The sequence below is a fragment of the Bubalus bubalis genome, chromosome 3 (genome assembly GCF_019923935.1).
Source record: "Bubalus bubalis isolate 160015118507 breed Murrah chromosome 3, NDDB_SH_1, whole genome shotgun sequence".
NCBI lineage: Eukaryota > Metazoa > Chordata > Mammalia > Artiodactyla > Bovidae > Bubalus > Bubalus bubalis.
In genome coordinates this window covers 155905482-155931379 of record NC_059159.1, presented here as the reverse complement: position 1 = coordinate 155931379, position 25898 = coordinate 155905482, and the positions used below count along the sequence as shown (strand labels likewise).

The 25898-nt window shown below is 50.2% G+C and overlaps 1 protein-coding gene across 1 annotated transcript; it reads right to left on the bottom strand.

The window, feature by feature from the left end:
- Nucleotides 1–208: 208 nt before the first annotated feature.
- LOC112582852 (liprin-alpha-1) lies at nt 209–23611 on the bottom strand. The gene is made up of 13 exons (XM_044940130.2): nt 23290–23611; nt 22086–22187; nt 21450–21614; nt 20253–20354; nt 19812–20033; nt 17756–17902; nt 13348–13482; nt 12042–12125; nt 10083–10306; nt 8031–8241; nt 3722–3873; nt 2708–2871; nt 209–1446 (listed from the first exon to the last, which is right to left on the bottom strand). The coding sequence occupies exons 1-13, from the start codon at nt 23404–23406 to the stop codon at nt 1385–1387; spliced, it is 1887 nt and encodes a 628-aa protein (XP_044796065.2). The 5' UTR covers nt 23407–23611; the 3' UTR covers nt 209–1384.
- Between the last annotated feature and the right edge of the window lie 2287 nt (nt 23612–25898).

The following is a 25898-nucleotide window of genomic DNA, read 5'->3' as shown; positions in this document are numbered from 1 at the left end:
TTGTGTGTGGGAGCTTTTTATGTTATTTTAGTCAACAGTCTTTATTATTCATATATCCATAGAAACAAGAATGTAGCAAAGGGAGGTGGGAGGGAGATTCAAGAGGGAGGGGATATATGTACACCTATGGCTAATTCATGTTGATGTATGGCAGAAATCAAATCGATATTGCACAGCAATTATGCTTCAGAAAAAAAGAACATAGCAAGGTGGTCAGGAAAGTATGAAAAAAAGATTTCTCATATTTATAATCAACTCTGTGTACATCTGGGAGCAGGCTGCCCACCATCATCACACCTCCCACCAGCATTAGACGTTTGCCCCCAGCATCAGGCCCTAGTCCAGGATCAGGACCTCCCCCAGCATCAGGCCTTAGTCCAGCATCAGGGCCTCCCCCAGAATCAGACCCTAGTCCAGCATCAGATGTTCCTGCCCCAGCATCAGGGCCCTCCTACAGCATCAGGTCCTCCCCCAGGACCAGGCCCATAGTCCAGCATCAGGCCCTCCTCCAGCATCAGACGTTCCTGCCCCAGCATCAGGGCCCTCCTCCAGCATCAGGTCCTCCCCCAGCATCAGGCCCTTCCCCAGCATCAGGCGTGGCAGCCCCACTTGTCGGACACTCCTGAGCACACTTAGGCAGCCCCAGAGCAGCAGGACGATAGCTCTTGCAGGAGGTGCATCTTTAGGAATCACCTGCGGAACAACAGTAGCAGCTGGGGTCTGTTTCAGGCCAAGGTGAGGCAAAGAAGAGGCACTTGTGCCGGAAGCAGCGGTGGGTGTGGGCACGTTTCAAAGCTCTGCTTCCTCCCCGAGGGGGCTTTGCTCTCCAGCTCTCTCACGTGGTCACTCGAGGGCCCCAGGGCTGTGTCCTTCCAGATTCACGGTCTCCTCGATATCTCAAGCCCAAGTCCTGAGTTGAGTCCCGGTCTGGTGTGGCAGAGGGCTGGGAACACACAAGCTCAAGGGCTGAAAGGATCCCAGGGGAACAGTCGGGCCCCAGCGGGTGGCAGAGCAGGGGATGAGGGTGGCCGCCCACAGAGGGCCCCGCAGCAGCACTGGAAGGAGAGCAGGGATGCCTTAGCTCACTCGGGGACGTTGCCCGGCCTCAGCGCCCAGATGGTACCACCAGCAGCTCTGGGGACGCAGAAAGCTCACTCGGGCCGTGTGAGTGGGCACTGCTGACCATGGCCTCGGTTTTCATTCCGGTTCCAACTGTCCCTCCAAGGGCTCCTCTTCCGAAGGGCACATTTTCTTGATGTGGGTGAACGCATCCCTGCTTGTTTCTGTCAGCACTGTTGTCGGTCATCGTGTGTTTTCCTCTTTACGATCTGTGCTTGCTGCTCTTCCAGTTTAACTTAGGAGCAGCCCTTATTTTCTGCATTTCCTAGTTGTCAGCGTTCACTGGGGCTTTCCAGGTGGTTCTAGCGGTAAAGATCCTGCCTGCCACTGCAAGAGATAACAAGAGATGGGGTTTGATTCCCCTGGAGGAGGGCATGGCAACCCACTCGTCTTCTTGCCTGGAGAATCCCATGGACAGAGGAGCTAGTGGGCTACAGTCCCTGGGGTCACAGAGAGTCAGACACGACTGAAGCAGTTCAGCACACACTCAGGTTTTAGTTCAGTCGCTCAGTTGTGTCCGACTCTTTGCCACTCCGCGGACTGCAGCACTCCAGGCTTTCCTGTAATTCACTATCTCCTGGAGTTTGCTCAAACTCATGTCCATCGAATCAGTGATGCCATAGAACCATCTCATTCCTGTTGCATCCACCAGAGAGGTGGCTGGGGCTCGGCAAAGTGCATGGTCACACTGCATGGGTGTGAACCTGCCCTCACCACTCCCTAACCGCATGACCATCACTGTCTCCTCCTCTGTAAATAGGGAGGTGGCAGCACCTGTTTGGTAAGGGGCACACACAGCATCTGGTATATAATCAATGCACCATCCATCTCAGCGTCATATTTATTAATAATAAGGAGAGCATTTAATAATCTGCTTTTTCTCTCTTCTCACTTAACTGTGCTCCAGACCATATCTGTTTTACTTACCCCTATACATCCCACACCCAGCACAAACAAGACACTCAACAAATCTCTGGCTGAAGAGGCAGGAACATACCCTGTCCTTCAGGAGATGAAGCCGAGTGAGATGGGGGCCTGATAACACTGTGTGATGAGGAGACGCCAGGAGGACCTGTGTGGCTGTGGGATGGAGTAGGGGGCATGGGCAGAACCCATGATGAGCTCCTGGGGATGGGGAAAGTGGCAGGAAGAAGAGGGTGCTGTTCCTTGTGGGGTGTCCACAGATTTTACCTCACCCCTCACTGATGAGCCCTTAGGCCGTTTCCAAACACTTGTCACTGTTCTGCAGGAAACACTCATTGCCCAGCTCCTACTCAATCCATTTCGTAGAGTATGTTTCTAGCACTGCAGTATAAACATCTGCAATATTCATTCCGTGCTCTGTTCATCCACCCATCTGGCTAGCCATCTGTTCATCCATCCATCCACTCACTAATCCATCCATCCATCCACACATCCATTCATCAACTGATCCAATCATCTCGGACCCTAAAGAAGACAGACGCCTCCTCTGCTCCTCCCAGGAGGACACCCAGCGTGAGTGACAGGAGCCTCATGGGGACAGTGGGGGAGACACAGAAGAGACATGCATGCAGACCCTCCTCCCTCTGAACGGTGAGGCACCCACCTGGTCCTAGCGCCTCCTTGCCGGGGTGTCCAGGCCGGCCCTTCTCCTTCTTGCCAAACAAACGACCGATGGAGGACTTGATGCCCTTCTTCTTTGGGGCTTTCTGCAGCGAGTCCTGGCTGCTGCTGGGGTTGCCCCCGGGGCTGTCTTGAGAGCCTGTCGAGCTTTGGGGAGAGAAAACAACCTTTAACCGGTGCCCTTGTGCAAACACACACCCCTCCACAAGACCTACTGATAGAACTGGCCACCCAGCAACACCCGTGCCTCAACCTCACAGCAGACAGTGGAGTCTCCTTCACCAACCACACTCCACACGAGCAATGCAGGCTTCCGGCCACAAACAACGGCCCTGGGAAGCTGAGATTCTCTGCCTGGAGCTCTCCCCTGAGGAGGGCTTCACTCCAGACGAGCTGGTGCAGAGGGCCCTCCAACCCTCCCTCAGGGTCGCTGCTTGGCAGGTGACGACCCTCCCAGAGAAGGCGAGCTCCCCTGCTCTGGGCAGTTCCCCCCGCCTCTCACAGGGTGACCATCCCCGGCCGTGGCAGGAGAGTGACGGTCACCGTGCGCAGGGCTGCAGGTCAGGTGACCACATGTGCCCTCCATCGAGTGCTGCCTGGCTCACGACGGGAGCTCAGCAGGTGGGGGTCTGAATGAGGACAGGGTCAGTCACAGGAGGTGACAGACAGTCTCCTGAGAGGAGACCCCTGAGAAAAAGGGAGGGACCCTCAAGAACAAATCCGAGAGGCACGGAGCCATAACCATCAGGAATGCGTCCCAGGCTGGGCAGACCTCTAGCAAGAGCAGGAAGAAATCTCCCACAGGAGTCAACACATAGAGACGGATGTTTTTTAAAATCACTGAGGTCACTGAACTCTTCTACCCCGGCACCTGAAGTTCACCACTAAACACAGGCACCGAATCCAGTGGGATTCCTTTACAATCATCCTTGCAACTCTTTGAAGACAAGAGGCGCAGGGCTCCTGAGACTAACGACGAGGCGCACAGGCCCCTTACTTGCGGGCGTCCCTGATGTCCTCGTAGCTGGCTCTGTGCGGTGACCCCCTGTCCAGCCGGTCTAGCCGAAGGAACCGCAGCAAGGCGGGGGTCGAGGCTTCACATTTGATGGCGGTCTTGTCATCTTGTACCTCTTCTGGTATAGGTGGCAGCTGAGGGAGTGAGGTAAGTGTAAAACTGGCTAACGATAGACTGTGTCAAAAAAGGCAATCACACAGGCTTTACATTATAACCAGAAACTTATTTGAAAACATATTAGCGATGCTATCCGCCAAGTACAAAAAAATGTGTTGTTCTAGCTTAATGCCATCTTAAAGGACTGTCTTGTTCAAGAGAAGCAGGGCCATGGGGCAGCGAGAGCACCCTACTGAGTGCAGAGATCCTGGCCAGGAGCCTCCCTGCAGCCAGGCTCCGCCCTCCTTTGCATCCAGCGACCAGATGGCCCCGACAGGCAGGACAGCGGAGCCACGCCAGCACTGTGAACCCTGCATGGCATGAACTGCCCTGATGAAAGGACTGTGTTCATCGCCAGATGCTGCTCAGGAGCACTACTAGCAAGAGTAAGAAACCTCTCAGCAAAGCCGTCCAGACCTTTCTGTTTGAAGGAGAAAAGGAAACAGCTTGTACCACCACCCAAGATCATGTTTAGTGATGATGCAGGTTACTGAACCCATGACAGCAAGTGAAGTACAGAAAAGGTACCTAACCCCTCCATGCGAACACCATGTGTCTGGCTTGTATTTCTCAGTAACATACAGACTGGGGGCTACACACTGAAGTGCTTGCAGTTTGAGTGTAATTTGCTCACTGTGGTTTACATAAAGTAAACTGCTGCTGCTAAGTCACTTCAGTCGTGTCCGACTCTGTGTGACCCCACAGACGGCAGCCCACCAGGCTCCCCCGTCCCTGGGATTCTCCAGGCAAGAACACTGGAGTGGGTTGCCATTTCCTTCTGCAATGCATGAAAGTGAAAAGTGAAAGTGAAATCGCTCAGTCGTGTCCGGCTCGTAGCGACCCCATGGACTGCAGCCTACCAGGCTCCTCCGTCCTAGGTCTTCACTAAGAACTGATTGTTTCAACCTAGAGGGGTGGGATGGGGAGGGAGATGGGAGGGAGGTTCAAAAGGGAAGGGATGTATCTGTACCTATGGATGGTTCATGTTGAGGTTTGACAGAAAAGAACAAAGTTCTGTAAAGCAATTACCCTTCAATTAAAAAATAAACTAATTAAAAAAAATGATCTCGCCTGGACTCCCAGCTTTTCCGCTGGTCCTGGGTCTGAAGACAGGAAAGACAGTGGTGGCAACAGTGTGGGGAACAGATTAACCCCTTCGGGGTCCAGACAGGTCTCACTTATACAGTTGCTACTGGGTGTGCGAGCCTGGGCACGGTGCCCGGCCTCTCTAAGCCTCAGTGTCCATGTCTGCTGAATGGGGATAACAGCAGCCTGGACCTCACCTGGGTGTCTGCGGGATTACATGACAGACTCGGAAAGCATTTGACACGGTGCCTGGCGCACAGAGTCTCCTGCACACTGCTACCCACCATCATTAAATTGGCTTCCTCCAAATCTAACATCTATGGCTCTGAGTCAGTCATTTGTTTTAAAAAAAACTCTAAGCGGAGATTCCATGGTAGTCCAGACATTAGGACTTGGCATTTTCACTGCCGGGACACTGGTCTGATCCCTGGTTGGGGAACTAAGATCCCATAAGCTGTGCAGCATAGCCAAAAAAATAAGTAAAGAAAAATTTAAAAATAATAAATAATACTATGTCTACTATAAATAAGCATGAGATGATTAGAAGGCAAACAAGTGGGATATAGGCAAACTGTTACAATCGTCCCAACGAATGACCTATTTCCAACAGAACCATCAACATATTTTAAGTGGTGGGTGGGTTTCATTACTTCCATTAAAATGTCAATTCTTCACCAGTACATAACCACACAGTGTTCATTCACATAAAATGATAAGGACTCTCTAATACTTCACAGAGAAACAAAGGCATGCTAAATAGTTTACCTTTCAACAATGCTTCCTTAAATCACTAGGCTGATAGATGCATGCAAAGAAAGGAAGAGAAACCAGATTTATTGTGACTTTGAAGCTAAAACTTCAAGAATCAGCATAGACAAACACAGTATAGCAAAAATGATGGCAAACATAGAAGTGAGATGACGATTTAGAGAACGTGTAACTGGAAACAGAACATTTTTTTTGACCACAGAAATTAAATAAGCTATTCAAGATTTACTAAACACTATAAATTATTACTCAGGAAGATACAATTCTATTACAACATCATGATTTATTAAAGCACAGCATTCTCTACAATAAAGGGCCTTAACAGTTGTCTCTTCTCAGCCAAACTTCTCTATACGTTAGTTTCTCTTAATAAAAAAGATGTTATACTTTAAAATAGTGATTTAACTGATGAGGAAGTTACCATAATACCTATTTTAACACTGAACAAATCTAACCACCTATTGGATATTAATGGAAAATGCTTACCTAGAATTTGATTTAAAATTTCTCAAAATAAATGTATTAAAGCAGGTTCCCTGTGAAAATATGTAAGAATGGAAGCTAGCATAATAGCAGGTGCAGTCTTTACATTTTATTCACCAGAGAAGATAGTTTTTTAGAGAGTCTAGTAGAGACATTAACTGTGCAAAAGCTGATGAGATTTATAGTCTTAAATACAAGCACCAACATAGAAAGGATATTGTGTCAAAAGTCCATTAATTCTACACTTAAGAAGATCATTTCTATAGGTAAGGATAATCTCATTTATGAATTACACATGATATGTAGTTGAGGATCCATCTACATTATGCTTGTAACTGCATAGTGATAGGCTAATTCAAACTTACTGCTCTGGGGGAAAAACACCATTTAATGAGACATGAAGACAAAGCACAAACCCGACTAAGTGCACCCACAGCACTGCTATGACCTGAGCAGGTGGGAGGACGGGGAAGGGGAGATGGATGGGTGAACTACAGCCTCGGGGGCGAGGGGGGGCAGTGGTGGGAAGCTGGGCTCTGAATTGACAACCACTAAGCAGACAACAGGATGAGCCAGGAAATCAAAACCAATGATGAAAGCAGACGCACCGTCAGAGAACTCCAACAACAGGACAAAATATACACAACTGTTCTTTTACAAATACTCGGAAGGAAATCAAGCATGAAACCACAGAGAAATCGTCAAAGAATTTTAAATATCAACTAATTAGCCAATGATGCAAATTAGAAAAACAGTGTCTCCAAAGACCACACAATGGACTAGTTACCACTTCACATGCCGCTACAATGATTCACACTTAATTTAATGATATGCTGACTAACAATGCAGCTAACATGAAGTGGGTGGAACACCAAAAAAGGGACAATACAAGTGCAGTGACAAAGCAGAGTGTTGTGAACCTGATTTCATGGGTAAACAGCAATGCACTCACAAAACCTAAGCAAGCAGGGAAGAAAGCTGGGACACGTGCTTCAGAGCCGCACACTCTGTCACCAAAAGCCCTAGGTCGTCATCCCGTTTTCAGACTCGGAAGAGTGAAGAAGCCCGACCTCTTCCCTGGGGCCCTGGGGCACCGGGCTTTTAACCTGGTTTCACACGCAGAGCTGGCCTGAGCGCACGGCCAGGCCCATCAGCAAGCAGACCAGTTTAGATTCCTGGTTTGGTTCCCGCCGCACGCCCTGCACCCTGCAGCCAGGCATCCCCAGTGGGAAATGTGCTGCCCGGTTTCCACACGCCGTGAGAGCTGCCTACGGTTACTCTCACGAAGCGGTCTGCTCCCTGAGAACAGCAACTTCCTGCAGCTGCTGTGCCCAGCACAGGCCAGGCCCAACGTTACAGAGGCAGGCTCTGGCTGAGTTCATGATGACGTGCTAAGCCGGTGGTCCAAATATCAAGACTAATTTGTCGCTGTGCGATTATGGAATGATCTTGCTCAGTTGTGTCCGACTCTTGGCGACCCCATGGACAGTGGCCTACCAGGCTCCGCGGTCCATGGGATTTTCCAGGCAAGGATACTGGAGTGGGCTGCCATTTCCTTCTCCAGGGGATCTTCCCAACCCAGGGATCATACCCGGGTCTCCTGCATTGCAGACAGATGCTTTACCGTCTGAGCCACTAGGGAAGCCCGATGAAAGACTAGGCAGTTTTAAAAATCTTAGACCTCTGAGCGTAGCAAATGTACCTGATTTTCTTCTGGGTAAAAAGAGAAAAAACAAACAAAGAAAAGAAAAATAGTGTGCTCGGGGAGGGACGCGGCATGGAGGAGGCCGACACATACCAGAGTCATGATGCCCAGCTTGTCTACCTTCCGTGCAGGGCTGTGCCGCCTCCTTCGGGGCTTGGAGCGCCCTCTGCTGGGCGGGAAGGAGCTGGCATGCGAGGAGGCGGGATTCAGGTTGAGGGAATTCAAGGTTTTAAAACGACGAAGGTTACTTGGGCTCCTCTTGCCCACCCTGCTCTCAATCCCCTCGGCCTTTTCTTGGATCAACCTAAAATAGAATAAAATCATCACCTGCCTTTGTCAGCAGAGGCATGTGTCTGGACAACAAATTTGGGCTTGCATTCTGTGTCACGATTAGCAAATTCCACCAACAGTTGCTCAATTAACATCTCAGCAAAAAGGTTCAACTCTCCCTCTTTGGAATATTCTCAAACTTAGAATAACTTATCATTGAGTCTTACAAAGTGGTCCCTGATCATTCACGTTTGATTTGACTTATTTACTCTATCTAACATTCTGATGGGGTCTGGGTGGCGACTCTCTCCATGTGAGGAGATACCTGAAGTTGACAACCTTTACCTTCCCTGCTCTCAGGGCAGAGATGCACGTCAGTGCCTCAAGTCTTTTCCATTGGGAATCCGGAACTCTGTATAACCAAAACAGCTATTCATGAGCAAGCTGGAGTTTCTAAACACGAGTCTCCAGACCAGATGAAGTGCTGAGTTGATCTTTTAATTTTTTTTTAAGGTTGTATATGTACAAACGCATCACTTGATGAAGTTCTCCACCAGCTTTGTGTGAGTTTCTGGATTCATGTCAATGTGCTGCATTAACCTAGAATTCACAGTTACTGCTCTTCTCCCCTAATGTGTCGTGGATGATTTTATATACAGGTTAAATGCATGATTATGCAAATGGTTTCCAAATTAAAATACAAGATCCTTACAGGTAGTAAACTCTCAAGTTTCACTTCTACTTATACATCTTGAACGTTTTTCACTGTTGACAAGTTGATGGACAGAGTTTACCATTTACATCATGTCAACTTGTTGCATAAGGAAAAAATCACTTTTACCTGACCACTTGCTGTAAAAACAAAAATATTAATATATAACCGTTCCAAATTTCCTACGGGGATGGGGAAAGACAGTCTTTCTGAGCTTGTCTGTGGCTCAAACACGGCCCATAAGGCAGTCTGTCTCGGCATCAAAAGTGCAGGCGGCACCATCTGCGTTTGCTGGCTGTGCCGTTCACCCCTGCCTTTTGCCCGAGCCCCCGCACTCGACCGGCAGGAACGGGCACCTCGGCCAGGGCTGACGGGACAAGAACAATCTGAGCAGCAGCTCTGCCAGGTCCTGTGCAGGGTCACCGGCCTGCGGCCACTCTGAACGTGGACTCGGGACGGGAGGCACAGGTGCGCGGGTGTGGCACCAGGCAGGCCTCGGGGCCCCCAGCCACACGGCTGCACCCAGACCCAAGGCCCCCTGCTCACCACGAGGCAGGCCTTTGGGTTCTATCCTGTTTTGTAAACTGTTAGAACTGCCAAGACTGTGTCTAAAGAAAACATTTTAAATATACTGATGAGATGAGAAAAACTCAAACACATGTCCTGAGAGTAACATACAGTAACATATCACTATCTTACAACAAGCCAATCTTCACACTTTTTAAGTTAAAGTTAAAGATTAAGTTAAAAAGGAAATGCAGATCTGAGTGGGAATTTGCCAATCCCAGAACCCCAGCTTTTCTGTTCCAGGTGGCTTTTCACCAGAACGTGGGAGGCTCCGAGGGACACACGAGGGCGAACCCTCAGTGCCGGAGGATGCACGGGCCGCAGGAGACACCGCCTCGGCACCTCACCCACCTTGGGGCCCAGAGCTGAGAGGGGGACACCCCACAACACCCGCCCCCGCAGAGTGCCGACACCACACTGTGGACAGAATGCCCTGGCTGACTGAGCTCTATAATCAAGGGCAAGCTCAGAACTGAAACTTCTGGAAGCAGACCTGAAGTCCGTTTTCTTACTAAGGAACACTCAGACTTCTCTAAGCAGAAGACAGCTCCTCAGAGGAACCGAGTTTCCGGGGAGTTGGGCTCAGGCGCACCCACCGGATCTCTTCGTTGATCTTGGCCAGCTGCTCCTGAATCATCATGGCCAGAGTCTCGGCATCGGCCTGCCCGCTGGGCGACAGCAGAGAGGCCGAGCTGAAGAGGGTGACCCCGTCACCCTCGCCGTCATACACTCCCTCGTCACTCTCGAACGCCTGGGCCACGTTGGCTAGCACGCTGGCTTGCTGCCCGTGCTCCCGGTCCTGATCCTTCAGGGGCTGCACCTGGGCACGACAGGACCACGTCTCGTCAGCGACATTCTGGGCAGCTCAAGTCTATCAGGAACTGAACACAATTTTACATGGAAGCCCTGACTTTGGACACATGGGCCATGCTTATGAGACACTGCCATCTCTTAAGCGAGCAGTACTGAAGAAACGGGCAGGAGGAGACTCCAGTTCCTAGATGGCCTGGTGACACTCAGGTCTTAGTGTGGACGGAAGGCAATCCTATGAGGTTATTCACAAGGGTGGGCTGATGGAGTCAGAGACAAAAACCGAAAAGTAAAAAAATACATCCATGCTTCCATCAGCCACGCTGAAGGAAAATTAGAAAAAAATCCTTCAGCTCCGCAGCCGCTGGGTCCCCCCTCAGAGGTTATCACTGGTACTAGTTCACCGGGGAGTGCCGTCCTCGCGGGTTCCCAGCCCTCCGTTTCCCACGCTGGTCTGAACACACACAGACAGGAGCGAGCAGGGGCAGCCAGGGGACGGGAGGGCCAGCACCCCCGTGGCTCTCCTCTCGGGGCACAGGCCCTCGGGCTGTTCTGGGGATGGCCCCTCACACCGCGAGGTCGGCTCTGTCATCTGAGACGCACGGGAGAGTGCCTGCTGGGCCCCATGCCACCCTCCCGCTCTCACACCTCACACCCTTCTCTCCACAAGTCTCTCCCCCCTGCCCCACTCTCTCCCAGGTCCTGCCTTGATTTCCCAGATATGACCTCAAAGCAACCAAGGGGCAGCCTCGAGGTGCTGGCTTGCCGGCTCCCTGTCCCCCATGGGCAGTACCCTCGCCCTCTGTCTGTGTCACGACCCCTCCCCAGGGCTGGGCCACCCCTTTTTGAGCCCACGGAAATAAAACCTGTCACAGCTTCCCCAATAAGGCATCGGCATTCAAATATTTTTAAAGCAAAACAAAAATTGACTTTGAATTGGCTTAGTCATAAACAGCATCCCAATCTCAACAGCCTCTGAATAGCAGTTCTGAAAGTAAGGAAGTGCACCCCCGATCAGGAGACCTTGTCCTCTCTGCCTAAGCAGGGAGGGAGCCTCACTGCAGGTCTCATGATGGGAGTCAGAACCACAGCCCCCCGGGAGCCCGCGTGTGAGGCTCTGCAGTCAGGCCCAAGAACACAGGTATGGTGGGGACAGTACTGACACTTGAGGCTGGACCTGGGATCCCCACTCCATTTCCTGAATGGTCTGCATCACTGTGTGGCCAACCCTTCTGGGAAACCTCTCTCAGGACTCTCTGATGCGAGCCCCCACCATCACCCTTCCTGACGGGCCTTCTGTTCCAGCGGAACTACGGTTCTCCTCCTGCCTAGGAGCAGCCATCCTATACACACACACCATGTCTGGACCAGTAGTTGGGCATGTGGGACTCTAGCGCCACGTCCGAGGCAAGCACCTCCACACCTGGGCACCATGGGCCTCGGGCTGGCACCCTCAGGTCTGTCTGAGGGGCATTCATAAGGTCCAACTGTATCCCGAGCAGCTCCCCGGCCTGGCTGGTCAGAGCAACAAGCAGCCTCTTTGAACGTGGGGACCCCCTGGCCCCTGCCCACCACCTACGGGTGACCACATCTGGCCCTGCTCCCGAGGTTGGGTGCCTGGATCAGCAGACAGGGCTACACACACACACTCGACGGCAGAGACCTGAGCGGCAGAGACAGCAGAACTGGCCCCCGCCCAAGCCACGTCTCTGGCCCGGACGCGGCCTCCCCATCAGCACACGCACCCACAGCAGCTCCTTCTTGTTCTCCTCCAGTTGGGCCTCCATCTGGCGCAGCCTCTCCTTGATGTTACGGTGTCTCTCTTCCACCTGTCGGCCAAGAAAAGCGTCAGCTCCGCTCGCAACGACCCTGTCCTGACGACACGCGGGCTGTGACCGCAGGGGTGGCAAGCGGGCTATGCTCTGTGCAGACCACTGGCTCCGGGTTCGCGGGGGGCACGCCCGCTCGCCTGCTCACGCAGCCAGCGCGGCTTCGCGTGTGACACGTGGCTGACGGAGGGTGCTGGTGACCGGCTCGTGAGAGGAGACGTGCTCGCCCCCGCCCCGGGCCCCGCACCCGCGGCCACTGCACAGCCTCCTCAGACTGCCTGTGGCGAGCCAGCGCGGGCAGGGCAGTGGCAAGCACGGGACGCACAAGAGCACACGTTCTACCTTCCTAAGCTGGGAGGTCAGTTCCAACAGTTTAGCCTCCTTAGTGACAGAGCTTCCGGAAGACCAAAGTTCAGACTACAAGGCCGACCGGGGACAGACAGCAGAGATGTCAGGGGAGAGAAGAAACCACCCCTTGAGAGGAAGATCACAGGCAGAAGGGTGCCCCCTGGCGGCTGTTAGTGACCCTGCTCTGGGAGGGTTTGGGAGCACCCGGCACCACCGGCCTCCCGCGAATGGCAGGCCCCTCAGCCACTCACTGAGCTCCGGGCAACGCTCCGGACAGCCGCACCAGCACAGGCCCACCTCTCCATGCCCAGCCAGTACCCACCAGCAGTGCGGGGCCACACCTTGCCCACCAGAAGGACGGGGTGGCTGGCGGGCTGTGGGGACCATGCCCCCAGCAGCGCCACGTCTCCGGGACGCGGCCTCTCACCCGCGGGCTCCCGGGGACTGCAAGCTGGGAGTGGGGCCCCGGGTCTGCACCGTGCCCCGCTGTGACTTACTCAACAATGTATGAATCAAGACTTAAAACTGTGTTCATTACAGAGCTATTTTGGCCATCTCTTAAACGAGAATGGGATTTTTCTAGCTCTCTATCCTGCTAGGCTTTGAGGTGCTGACTGAACTCTGAGCAGCAGTGACTTGGAGCTGAAGCGTCCTGGGGACACTCAGAACACAGGACAAAGCTGGAGGGAAATTAACGGAGGGATGACACGGGAGCGGGGACTGTCTGACACTCAGGGCGTGCTCCTATCTCAGCCGGGCAGCACGCTCCCCGCGTCTGCGCTCCTTTGTGGACTGAGCAGCACGGGGAGGGGCACGGTGGGACAGCATGGAACAGGCCCTTCCCCGCCCGCCCCCCAGGGAGCCAGAGCAGCACCTTGGAGAGCGCGGCCACCCGCTGAGCCAGCTCAGCCTCCCCTTCTGGCAGCGTCTCCGCCCTGGGCAGCGTCTGCTGCAGCTTCTGCTCCTCCAGCTCCAGGTGCTCCTGCAACGGTCGCTTTTTATCCTCCTCCTACAAAGGGAGAGCAGAGCATCCAAACGGGCCAAGTGGTGTAGCCGCTGCCGTTTTTAGTAAGCTGAGACAAAACCTAAATGCACGTGTCTACTGGATTAGTTCTGTTTCGGAAGCAGCGTCACGGTAATTTTTCTCTCTGTTCCTGGGCTTGGTCTCAGTGGGCAGAACACCTCCTGCCAGAGTATTTGCTTTTCCTAAACGTCCCCACAAGTTCCGATGCTGTAAAGAGCAATATTGCATAGGAACCTGGAATGTCAGGTCCATGAATCAAGGCAAATTGGAAGTGGTCAAACAAGAGATGGCAAGAGTGAATGTCGACATTCTAGGAATCAGCGAACTGAAAAGGACTGGAATGGGTGAATTTAACTCAGATGACCATTATATCTACTACTGCGGGCAAGAATCCCTCAGAAGAAATGGAGTGGCCATCATGGTCAACAAAAGAGTCCGAAATGCAGTACTTGGATGCAATCTCAAAAACGACAGAATGATTTCTGTTCGTTTCCAAGGCAAACCATTCAGTATCACAGTAATCCAAGTCTATGCCCCAACCAGTAACGCTGAAGAAGATGAAGTTGAACGGTTCTATGAAAACCTACAAGACCTTTTAGAACTAACACCCAAAAAAGATGTCCTTTTCATTACAGGGGACTGGAATGCAAAAGTAGGAAGTCAAGAAACACCTGGAGTAACAGGCAAATTTGGCCTTGGAATACGGAATGAAGCAGGGCAAAGACTAATAGAGTTTTGCCAAGAAAATGCACTGGTCATAACAAACACCCTCTTCCAACAACACAGGAGAAGACTCTACACATGGACATCACCAGATGGTCAACACCAAAATCAGACTGATTATATTCTTTGCAGCCAAAGATGAAGAAGCTCTATACAGTCAGCAAAAACAAGACCAGGAGCTGACTGTGGCTCAGACCATGAACTCCTTATTGCCAAATTCAGACTTAAATTGAAGAAAGTAGGGAAAACCACTAGACCATTCAGGTATGACCTAAATCAAATCCCTTATGATTATACAGTGGAAGTGAGAAATAGATTTAAGGGCCTAGATCTGATAGACAGAGTGCCTGATGAGCTATGGAATGAGGTTCGTGACATTGTACAGGAGACAGGGATCAAGACCATCTCCATGGAAAAGAAATGCAAAAAAGCAAAATGGCTGTCTGGGGAGGCCTTACAAATAGCTGTGAAAAGGAGAGAAGCGAAAAGCAAAGGAGAAAAGGAAAGATATAAACATCTGAATGCAGAGTTCCAAAGAATAGCAAGAAGAGATAAGAAAGCCTTCTTCAGCGATCAATGCAAAGAAATAGAGGAAAACAACAGAATGGGAAAGACTAGAGATCTCTTCAAGAAAATCAGAGATACCAAAGGAACATTGCATGCAAAGATGGGCTCGATAAAGGACAGAAATGGTATGGACCTAACAGAAGCAGAAGATATTAAGAAGAGATGACAAGAATACACAGAACTGTACAAAAACGATCTTCATGACCCAGATAATCACGATGGTGTGATCACTGACCTAGAGCTAGACATCCTGGAATGTGAAGTCAAGTGGGCCTGAGAAAGCATCACTACGAACAAAGCTAGTGGAGGTGCTGGAATTCCAGTTGAGCTATTCCAAATCCTGAAAGATGATGCTGTGAAAGTGCTGCACTCAATATGCCAGCAAATTTGGAAAACTCAGCAGTGGCCACAGAACTGGAAAAGGTCAGTTTTCATTCCAATCCCAAAGAAAGGCAATGCCAAAGAAAGCTCAAACTACCGCACAATTGCACTCATCTCACATGCTAGTAAAGTAATGCTTAAAATTCCCTAAGCCAGGCTTCAGCAATATGTGAACCGTGAACTTCCTGATGTTCAAGCTGGTTTTAGAAAAGGCAGAGGAACCAGAGATCAAATTGTCAACATCCGATGGATCATGGAAAAAGCAAGAGAGTTCCAGAAAAACATCTATTTCTGCTCTTTTAACTATGCCAAAGGCTTTGACTGTGTGGATCACAATAAACTGTGGAAAATTCTGAAAGAGATGGGAATACCAGACCACCTGATCTGCCTCTTCAGAAATTTGTATGCAGGTCAGGAAGCAACAGTTAGAACTGGACATGGAACAACAGACTGGTTCCAAATAGGAAAAGGAGTACATCAAGGCTGTATACTGTCACCCTGTTTATTTAACTTATATGCAGAGTACATCATGAGAAACGCTGGACTGGAAGAAACACAAGCTGGAATCAAGATTGCCGGGAGAAATATCAATAACCTCAGATATGCAGATGACACCACCCTTATGGCAGAAAGTGAAGAGGAACTAAAAAGCCTCTTGATGAAGGTGAAAGTGGAGAGTGAAAAAGTTGGCTTAAAGCTCAACATTCAGAAAATGAAGATCATGGCATCTGGTCCCATCACTTCATGGCAGATAGATGGGGAAACAGTGGAAACAGTGTCAGACTTTATTTTTCTGGGCTCCAAAATCACTGCAGATGGTGACTGCAGCCATGAAATTAAAAGACGCTTACTCCTTGGAAGGAAAGTTATGACCAACCTAGATAGCATATTCAAAAGCAGAGACATTACTTTGCCAACAAAGGTCCGTCTAGTCAAGGCTATGGTTTTTCCTGTGGTCATGTATGGATGTGACTTGGACTGTGAAGAAAGCTGAGCGCCAAAGAATTGATGCTTTTGAACTGTGGTGTTGGAGAAGACTCTTGAGAGTCCCTTGGACTGCAAGGAGATCCAACCAGTCCATTCTAAAGGAGATTAGCCCTGGGACTTCTTTGGAAGGAATGATGCTAAAGCTGAAATTCCAGTACTTTGGCCACCTCACGCGGAGAGCTGACTCATTGGAAAAGACTCTGATGCTGGGAGGGACTGGGGGCAAGAGGAGAAGGGGACGACAGAGGATGAGATGGCTGGATGGCATCACTGACTCGATGGACATGAGTCTGAGTGAACTCTGGGAGTTGGTGATGGACAGGGAGGCCTGGCGTGCTGCGATTCATGGGGTCGCAAAGAGTTGGACACGACTGAGCACTGATCTGATCTGATCTGATCTGAAACGTCCACAAAGAAGTCTTTAAAAAAAAAAAAGTTCTTATATATTAAAGAAGATCAGTTTTCTGTACAAGCATATTCATTCTTATTGACAAGTTAAGGGAATAAGGGTTCAGTACTGACCCTTCTTAAAACATCACCAGAATCATCATTTGAAGGGAACCCTACCGACTACAGATTGCCACAGGCTTGTAAGCCAAAACATGTCTTTCATCTCCTCTGAAACAGACCTGATCAGAGTGTGCCTGGTGAAATGCCAGTCAACTAATATTTGTAAATGCACGATTATTCTTTTAACAGATCTTCTTACTCTGAAAAACTTTCAATGTAGAACATTTAGATTCTTGTTTGAAAAAGAAAAAAAATTAAGTTATCTATACGCTCGGGTTCCTGAGAGGTTAGCATTTGTTTCTAAGCAGCTTTCTTATGTTTTCTGTGTGCGTATTCCTCTATGTACATACATAAACAATATGATATGCTTTAAAACCCTCAGAAAACAACAGCATATGGTACGTAGTATTTCCTGATCTGCCTTTTACAGCCATTATTTTGTATATCATAATGCTCTTAATTAGCATTCCACATCATAAATTTCAATGGCTTTCTAGGATTTTATTTTTGTGGTGGGGCCAATGATACACTTTGTCACACACCAGACTGACTCACTTTGTTTTGGAGAAGCCAGATTTGGTTTTCCTGGGTAAGTCCTGATTATCTGAGACCACACGGGAACAGGAGCGAGTAAAGCTCACCAAACCATAGGAAGTACACACCCTAATCAGACTGGAGCTCTAACCCTGCCTTTTGTCACAGTGACCCCAGTTCCCAACAGGCAGCCAGCTGCCCTGAAGTTCCCTGCTGCTCTCTGCTCTTTCAGGAAAAATGCTAACAAGCCAACAGATTCAAGTCAAGTAAAACAAAAGAGTCAGGAGTGGAATTCCACAAAATGGTTAAACCAAATCCCAAACCATTCAAACCTGTAAGTTGCAGTCACCCTCAGTTTTTAAACATTGTATTTCTTTTCAGTACAGTTGATTTATCATGATGTACATCCACACTTTTGAGCACAGTATTTTCGGGTCATAAGAACTTTACACTGGGACTTGATTTCCAACATGGGAGTCACATGAAAAGGTCTTTACCTTCCTTCCTCAGTATTCACTACTATAAAAGTCAGACACAGGTCAGTAAAGGCCATTACCTGTCGATGCAGAGAATCCTTATTTGCGATTTCATTTTCAGGTTTATCATCAAGGTCATGCACAGAGGAGGCTTTGCGCTGTGCGGCGAGGTAGCGTTTCTCAAGTGTAGTGATTCTCTTCTCCATGTCCTCCTTCTGGGCCATGGCCTACACCGGGCATTACAGAGGAGAAAAGTAAGTCATTATCATGGAATACTCCAGCACACTTAAGAGTAAAAAAGCTGGACTAAATCCTAAGTTTCAAATCAAACACAAAATTAGCATCCTCAAAAGTAAACTCCTAGACATGGCAGTTTTCTTAGACGTGAGCAAAATCGCGCGTACCTCAAATGTCACATTTGCCACGATGGCACCCATCTGTCTTAATGTCTGTCTGGCCACTCGATTTACCAAGCTTCTTTTCTACATAATAAACCCAAACAGCAAACAAAAAGTACACTAAACTACCCTGTCATTGCAAGAATTCCAGGAGGGAAGGGATCTGGCATGAAACGAGGACCTCTGTCTCCTACACCATACAGGCGTGCTTGACCCAGAACAGGGAGGGACCTTCAACAGATCCAACAGGGAGCTCTGAGGTTCATTTCCTCAGGTAAAGTGGGAAAAATCTCATGCAATTTCCTCAAAATTAAAGTAAGAATATCAATGAGTGGAAACACAAGTCAAAGTGTAACACAACTGGAAGCAGCCTTCTCAAGCCTAGTTCTTCTAAAGCAGAGTTACACCACATGTGTGAAACGCTCACACCAGGACCAGAACTTGCTGCCGGTGCAGCTCCTGTCCGCCAGCTCAAACTCCATTTCAGGTCCCTCCGTAGTCACTAAGTAACCAATGTTGTCCTGACATTAAAAGTGAAAGGTTCTACAAACGCTTTTTCCAGAATTCTCTACATATTAAACTCTGCCACCTAATCTCCTCCTATTGCCAAAGAGTAATGTGAACAGGTTATACAAAGATGTGCAAATATTTCTGTTTTGAGTTCTCACACAGAATTACTCACACCAAGCTACTAAACAAGTCCACCTGCTGGAAAACATGTTGGAGGGGTTCTCTCTGAGACGGTCTCACGGTGGAGGGGTGGGGCAGGGTGGGCTGTCTGCCTGTGTACAAAGGAAAGCTGAGGAGGAGGCCTGAGCCCCCAGCACTCTTCTGTTTTCACAATGACTGTTAGGTAGTTTCTCATAAATCATGATACCCGCAGACATGACCACCAGAAGCATCATGATTCTACATGGTTACACAGCACGGGCCTGAGGATCTGAGGGTGAGCAAATGCCACTCGTCTTGTCTGACCGCCGTGTCACTGTCACACATCCCTTCAAGGAGCGGAACCTCAGAAACTAGAGAAGATGGCCAGGCAAGCTGCCTCAGCAGAGCCCACACAGCATGCTCCCATCTCTCCGAGAGAACGGGCTCCACAGACGTCACCAGACTCGCCTGAGTGAATCAGAAGGAAATTTCAGCATCATCGGGAATACATTCAACAGGCAGGTAGGGGGATGAACTGGGAGACTGGGGTTGACACATATACACTACTGATACTATGCATAAAGTCAACAATGAGTAAGGACCTACTGTACAGCACAGGGAACTCTACTCAGTGCTCTGTGGTGAAGTTAATGGGTAGGAAATCTAAAAAAGGAGATGTGTGTGTGTGTGTATATATATGTGTATATTTATGATTGATTCACTTTGCTGTACAGCAGAAATTGACACAGCAGTGTAAAGCAACTATACTCACATCAATGAATGAATGGATGAATGAACTTTTTAAAAAGGAACACACTAGGCCCCCTAGAACTTGTAGAAATGAGCAGCCCACACCCAGGGTGCAGCACAGCGCTAGGGCTGCCCTTATGTTGGTCCACTGCCAACGGACCGCCTGGACCAGGCCTCTTCTACCCCGAGACCTCGACGCAGAGGTGGGGAGGCAGCCAGTTGCGGTCTCGCCAGAGCTCTGCTCTTGCTCACGCAGCCATCCCCAGGCTGAGACCACCGGGAGAACAAGGGACCCACATTCCACCTCAGGACAACAGACACGTCCACCGTCACTCACTTCGCGCAGGTCCCGCTCTAGTTTCACGTTTACTTCCTCGGACTTGAGGAGGTCCTTCCTGGCCGTGTCCAGGTCCTCCTCCATCTCTGTCACCTGGGCAGAGAGGGCTGCCAGAAGCTCCTCCATCTGGCTCAGGAGCTCCTTCATCTGGCTCTCCCGCAATTGGTTGTTTATGATTTCCTGGAGCTGGATCACCCGAGCCAGAGAGCCGTCGCGGGTTCTCTAAGGGGGAAAGGAAGCCTTAGACAGCCTTGTTTTGGGAGGCAGGGAACACAGCACTTCCGGGCAACCGGTGAGGTCAAAACTGCCTTCTGTGCTCTGGAGCTCACACGACTGCCACAGTCTCACAGAACTACATGGTGCTTTGGTGAGAGGTCCCAACAGCCCTGCACAGACTGGATGGTAAGACGAGAACCAGATCGAGTGGGACCGGGGACTTGCCTTTCCATCGGCGCTTGGCATGTTTTCTTGCTTGGGATTTACATCAAGCACCCCGTCCATCAGTATCTTTTCCGGGTTTTTCTTCTCTTTAAGAATCATCAGCTAAAACCAAAAGTTTGAATCACAATAAAGAAATAAGTCAAGACAGCAAAACTCCATTTGGAAAAACTCAACTCAAAACTGAAATACAGCATAAAAAGAAAATACATGGTGATGCTATCCATCCCAAAGAGAACCAGGTGACTAGAGTCAGAATTTGTCTTCTACTGGACAAAGGGGTACTTAAGAGATCCTGCAGCTCTGAGCCACAAGTCTAGGTTACTAGTCATTAAAATAACCCAAGTGGGAGGGTCCTCAATCAGAAAGATAAATAACATCTGATGTCCACTACAGCCTTCATACTTCTTTTAAATGAAAGGATACAAATGACAAACCCTTCACGGAAACTACACGATGACTGATCAAACTTATCTCTTTATGTGTGGCACCTAATTCTTCTTCTAACAAACTACACCTTTCAAGTGCTCCTCGTAATCGCTCTCAACTGAAATAAAAGGGGCCGAGTCACTGTGTGTTGAAGTGTGTATATATGTTAGTGCACGTCTTAGTGTACACTCACCCTAATTTAACACGGCTACTGTAACAGAAGACATTTAATACATCTCATTGATCTTAACGTCAAGAAAATCTGCTTATTAACAGCTTTAAATTCTAAGTTAGAGAGGAAAAAAGAAGTTCCTAAAATAATCCTATTACCTAGTTTTTAATTGCAAATTGATATACAGAATATAATAAATCTTGAGACATTTATGCCAACTAATACTTTTTACCTGGGGCTTCCCAGGTGGATCAGTGGTAAAGAATCCGCCTGCCAATGCAAGAGGGCAGGTTCTATCCTTGGGTCGGGAAGATCCCCTGGAGTAGAAGATGGCCACCCACTCCAGTATTCTTGCCTGGGAAGTCCCAGGGAGAGAGGAGCCTGGTGGGCTACAGTCCACAGGGTCGCAAAGACTTGGACATGACTGAGCATGTACACAGGCAACACTTTTTAACCATATAACATTCTGACTTCTTACAGAAAAAATGTATTTACAAGAATTCAAGAAGCTCAAAAGTCAACCAGTTACATAAATACATGCATCATCCACCTAACAAGGCAGCAAGTGTCCAAATCCAGGACGGCCGGGTGGCGGGTACCTTCTCGTCCAGGGCCTTGTGGTACTCAAACAGTGATTTCAGGGCCGTGAGCACCTCCACCTCGCTGCTCATGCCGGCCGGGGACTGCGCCTGCTGCTTTCCCATCGTCATCCGGAGGGACGGCACATAGCGTGAAACCAGGCATTCCAGGTGCTCCAGCAGCAGCTGCAGGGCGGGGCCAAAGGAGCACCTTCAACCTCATACTTGAATTCAGGGCCGATAACTCCTCTCAGCCTCATGCTAACACCGAAACCATGCTAAGGCAAGTCGCAATCCCGCCAGTTCAGTCGAAAGTTAGAGTGGACTTCCCCAGTGGCCTAGTAGTTAAGACTCCACACTTCTGCAGGGGTCCTGAGTTTTAATCCCTGGTCGGGGAACTAAGACCTCACACACACTGTAGCATGGACAAAAATGTAAGTTAAGAGAACTCCCCCCTCAAATGTACTAAAATTATATTAGCTCTCATCATCAATTTGAAGCAAAGTATGAGAACCCCGATCTGATCCACCCCGGTCTGCTCAGTGGGAAGATGTGAAAAATGACTTGAAAACCAGACAGAGTTTAAAGACAGCAACACGGAACCCAGTGGTGACCCCCGTGGGGCAACTGTCCACACGTGAGAATCCCCCTACTGACCCTGGTGTTGTTCCTTTCAGCTCTCATCTCGGCAATCTCTTTTCCTCTTGCTAGAAGCTGCTCTCGGCATGCACTGACTTCTTCGGTAGGTGATGCCAACTCCTAGAAAACAGTTAAATGAGTAAGTAACTAAATGCAAACACAAATTAAAAAGAGAGCGAGACTGAAGACTGACCCTGTCAAGTCTCTCCAGCCTCCACACAGAGGGTCTCCCTGCCCCTCCGGAGAAGAGGGGTCCGCTGACCCCAAGACCACACAGACCACCACAACTCAGACCAGCCTTTAGCCTCCACCTCGACCTGGCAGGCACGCGGCAGGGGAGAACCCGGAATCCAAGCCTGCCTTCTCAAGACCCAGGGAAGTCTGAGAAACTTTCCTAAACATAAACCTAACAACAAACTGGACAAAGAGGTTCTTAAACGACACACAGACCAGTGACCTAGAACCACTGGGGACAGGGCAGAAGAAAGGGAAGATCTACAAGGCCACCAGGCTTTGGAGTGTTCCTCTGGGAAAAAGGCTGATGGCACCCCACAGCCATCTGTTAGCCTGACCCCACTGAAGTCACACAGTCATTCAATAAACTGGTTAAAGGGTTAAATTCATGTTTTATGTATTTTATCACAATTTTCGTGCACACGGTGCCATCTACGTGGTGAACTTGCTCAAACTGAACCACACGGCATCTTTCATTCTTCTATTTTTCTTCACACACATAAAAAAATCCTGGGCTGCATATCCCCTACTACACACTGAGCATTCAGCACCTAGAACACTGCCCAACACTTGTAAGAGGCATGTAGTAGACATGTGAACTATGAGGGTGTATGTTATACATGTAAGCAGTAGGTAGCCATCATTAAAATACTGGACACACTGTTCTGTGCTTTGTAAGATGGGAGACGATAAGGGGCTTAGCCTTTCTGCTTCAAGGACTGACTCTATAGCTCAATCCACGTGCCCCAGTGACTTCTCCAGCCAGCGTTTCCCTTCTGGTGGGGCCCCCGGCCATCCTCCACGCAGCACCTGCACAACCACTTACAAGGTCAACCTGCTGGGGTCGATCTTGCCCAGAAGACCAAAACGCCCTGGCTGGCAGGGACCCCCGGCAGGGCCCACAACCATGCTAACAAAATGAAACACAGCCCCAATGCTTCACTGGGTAAGGGACAATCCCACGGGCCCAGCCCCCAGCTGTTCTCACGTCAGTCCGCTCCGCTTCCAGAACTTGGGCCGAGGCCGAGGTCTTCCTTGTCTTGGCTTTTGCCTTGGGGTTGCAGCGCTGGAAAAGTGCCCATAGGCGGGCCCTTCTGCGACCCATCCTCGCGGATGGGGGCAGTCCCCCACTCGGGGGCAACTGCTGTTTCACGGTTAGATAGCTCAGCACCGGAGCTATCACCACCGATCTCACACTACGGCCACCGCTATTCACACTACAACCACTGCTCTCACACTCACCACTCTCAGACACCACTCTCACACACCACTCTCACACACCGCTCTCACACACCACTCTCACACACCGCTCTCACACACCACTCTCACACACCACTCTCACACACCACTCTCACACACCACTCTCACACCCCGCTCTCACACACCACTCTCACACACCCACTCTCACACACCACTCTCACACACCACTCTCACACACCGCTCTCACACACCGCTCTCACACACCACTCTCACACACCCGCTCTCACACACCACTCTCACACACACCGCTCTCACACTATGACCATCAGCACTGCTGTCTCTAGAAGAAATGGCACGAAGGCTCTGCCTCCAGCATGTCTCCCAGGAGCCAGAACCTGAAACCCACTCAGTCACAAGGGGCTCCATGGTAACAGGGGGGCTGGGCTCAGGCCCATCATCAGGGGTGCACAGAGGGGGGAGGGGCTGCCAAAAAGACGTCAGGGGAGTGTGGTGTGTGGGAGAAGGAAAGCCATGCCCACAGCTCAGGCCCACCGCCAAACATAACCCTGCAAGGATACTGGTTCACAGTCGAACCAAATAGTATAAACTGCTTCAGAAACCACCAGCACTAGGAATGAGCATGTCTTCTAAGTGGGCTTCTGCCTCCTTCACCCCCCAAACAAGTCTCCAGTGAGGCTACTGAAAGGGCACCCCTGAACTCAAGGGTGCCCCCAGAACCCACTCAGGTGAGGAGGACTCACCGCGCTAGCTGCCCCTCACTCTCACCCTGAGCTCGGTCCTCCCTGACTGACTCCCTCACTCGAGCTCAGCAAGGGCTTGACCAACCTCGCTCCAGGCACTTAAAATGAACCCACAGTGGATACAGGAGTTCCGTCAATCTGCTGTGAACTCGCCCTCTTAACTTCGACCCTGGGATGCCAGACAACTCTGCCCCGTGGCAGCTGCATGGTGGAGGTTCAGGGGTGTCCCTGCCTCGAGCCGTGACAGCCAGCGCCTCCCAGACCAGCCAGGTGCTGCCCCTACCTCCGCGCCCGAGTCTCCCACCCCCTCTCCTGGCCCCACTCCCAGCCTCGCGGCTCTCCACTCACCAGGGCACAGGCCACACTGCTCCTGGCTCAGCCGGGACCTCAGCTCTCAGTTGAGGACCTCGGTCCCCAGGGTGCTTGGGACCCTCTATCCACCCATCTCAGCAATTACAGACTCTGGGAGGGACAGAGTACAGTTTGGGGTCCCGCCCGCAGTTCACCCTGAACACATTCTCTTTTTTTTCGCTTTATCTGCTGGAGTTCTCGGAGATGTCTTTTTAAAACCTCAACTGTTGCTTTCAAAAAGACTGTAAAATCACTGTGCTCAACTTTAAGAATAAAATCTTCATTTTCAACCTTAAAGTCAAACTGGAGGGAAGACTAAAAGCAGTCATTTTTTCAAACTGAAAAAGGAAACACGCATGTGACCACGTCACAGAATACAGTTCACGCAACCCTTGCCTCCTCAGCCTTCTCCTGGACCACCAGCAGCCCGTCATCACAAGGCCTGCCCTGGGCCGTCAGGGGCAGGGGAAGAGGGCAGACCGGCTCCTCTGTCCCCAGGCCGCATGGGCCGCTTGCTCCACCTTCTTCCCAAGTTGAAGTGGCACTGACACAGCCCAGGGAAGCTGGGGATTCTGATCAAAAACACAACCGTGGGTACTAAGCATGGACCTCTGGTTCTTGTTTTCCCCGGTATCAAAGATGATCAATATAATTACTGTGAATTTTACATGTGGCTTCAGATGAGAGAAGACACCCAGGGCTTCCCCACTTCCAGTTACAGACACAGGCAGCTTGTGGGTCAGCCTACCAAGAGCTAGAGAAGCTAAATACACTTTAAAAAGAGGTCCTTAGGCAGCCACAATCCAAGATTTCAAACAAAAGCCCAGTGAGGGAGCTGGACACTGAGAGGGCCACTCCTTCCCTCGCGGCATCTGAACAAAGCTGACTCTTGGAAGAAAAGGCAGGGGAAAAGTCAAGCAGAGGGTACTGGCTAACACAGCTCTGGATGGTTCCTTGGGCTGGGAAGACAAAAATTCGAGCTCAGGCCTGACAAGTCAGTCCGGATGTTAGAGACTAAGCTCCCCAAGAAAAGGGAGGCACAGAAAACGTACCCAACACTCTGCCCAAACCGGCTGAGCGCTGAGTATCAATCACCTCGTGGTGCTCGGGAGACAGATGGTGGGCCTCAGGACTGGCCGAGAAGAGGCCATGGGAGGCATCCCAGGCTTCCAGATGGACATGCTGGAGGGCTCCTCCCTGCGGTCGGGGGGAAGGTGGGTGAAGGCTGCTGAGACTCAGCTTACAAGGACACCCCAGCCTCAAGTCACTCAGGCCCTGAGTGAAC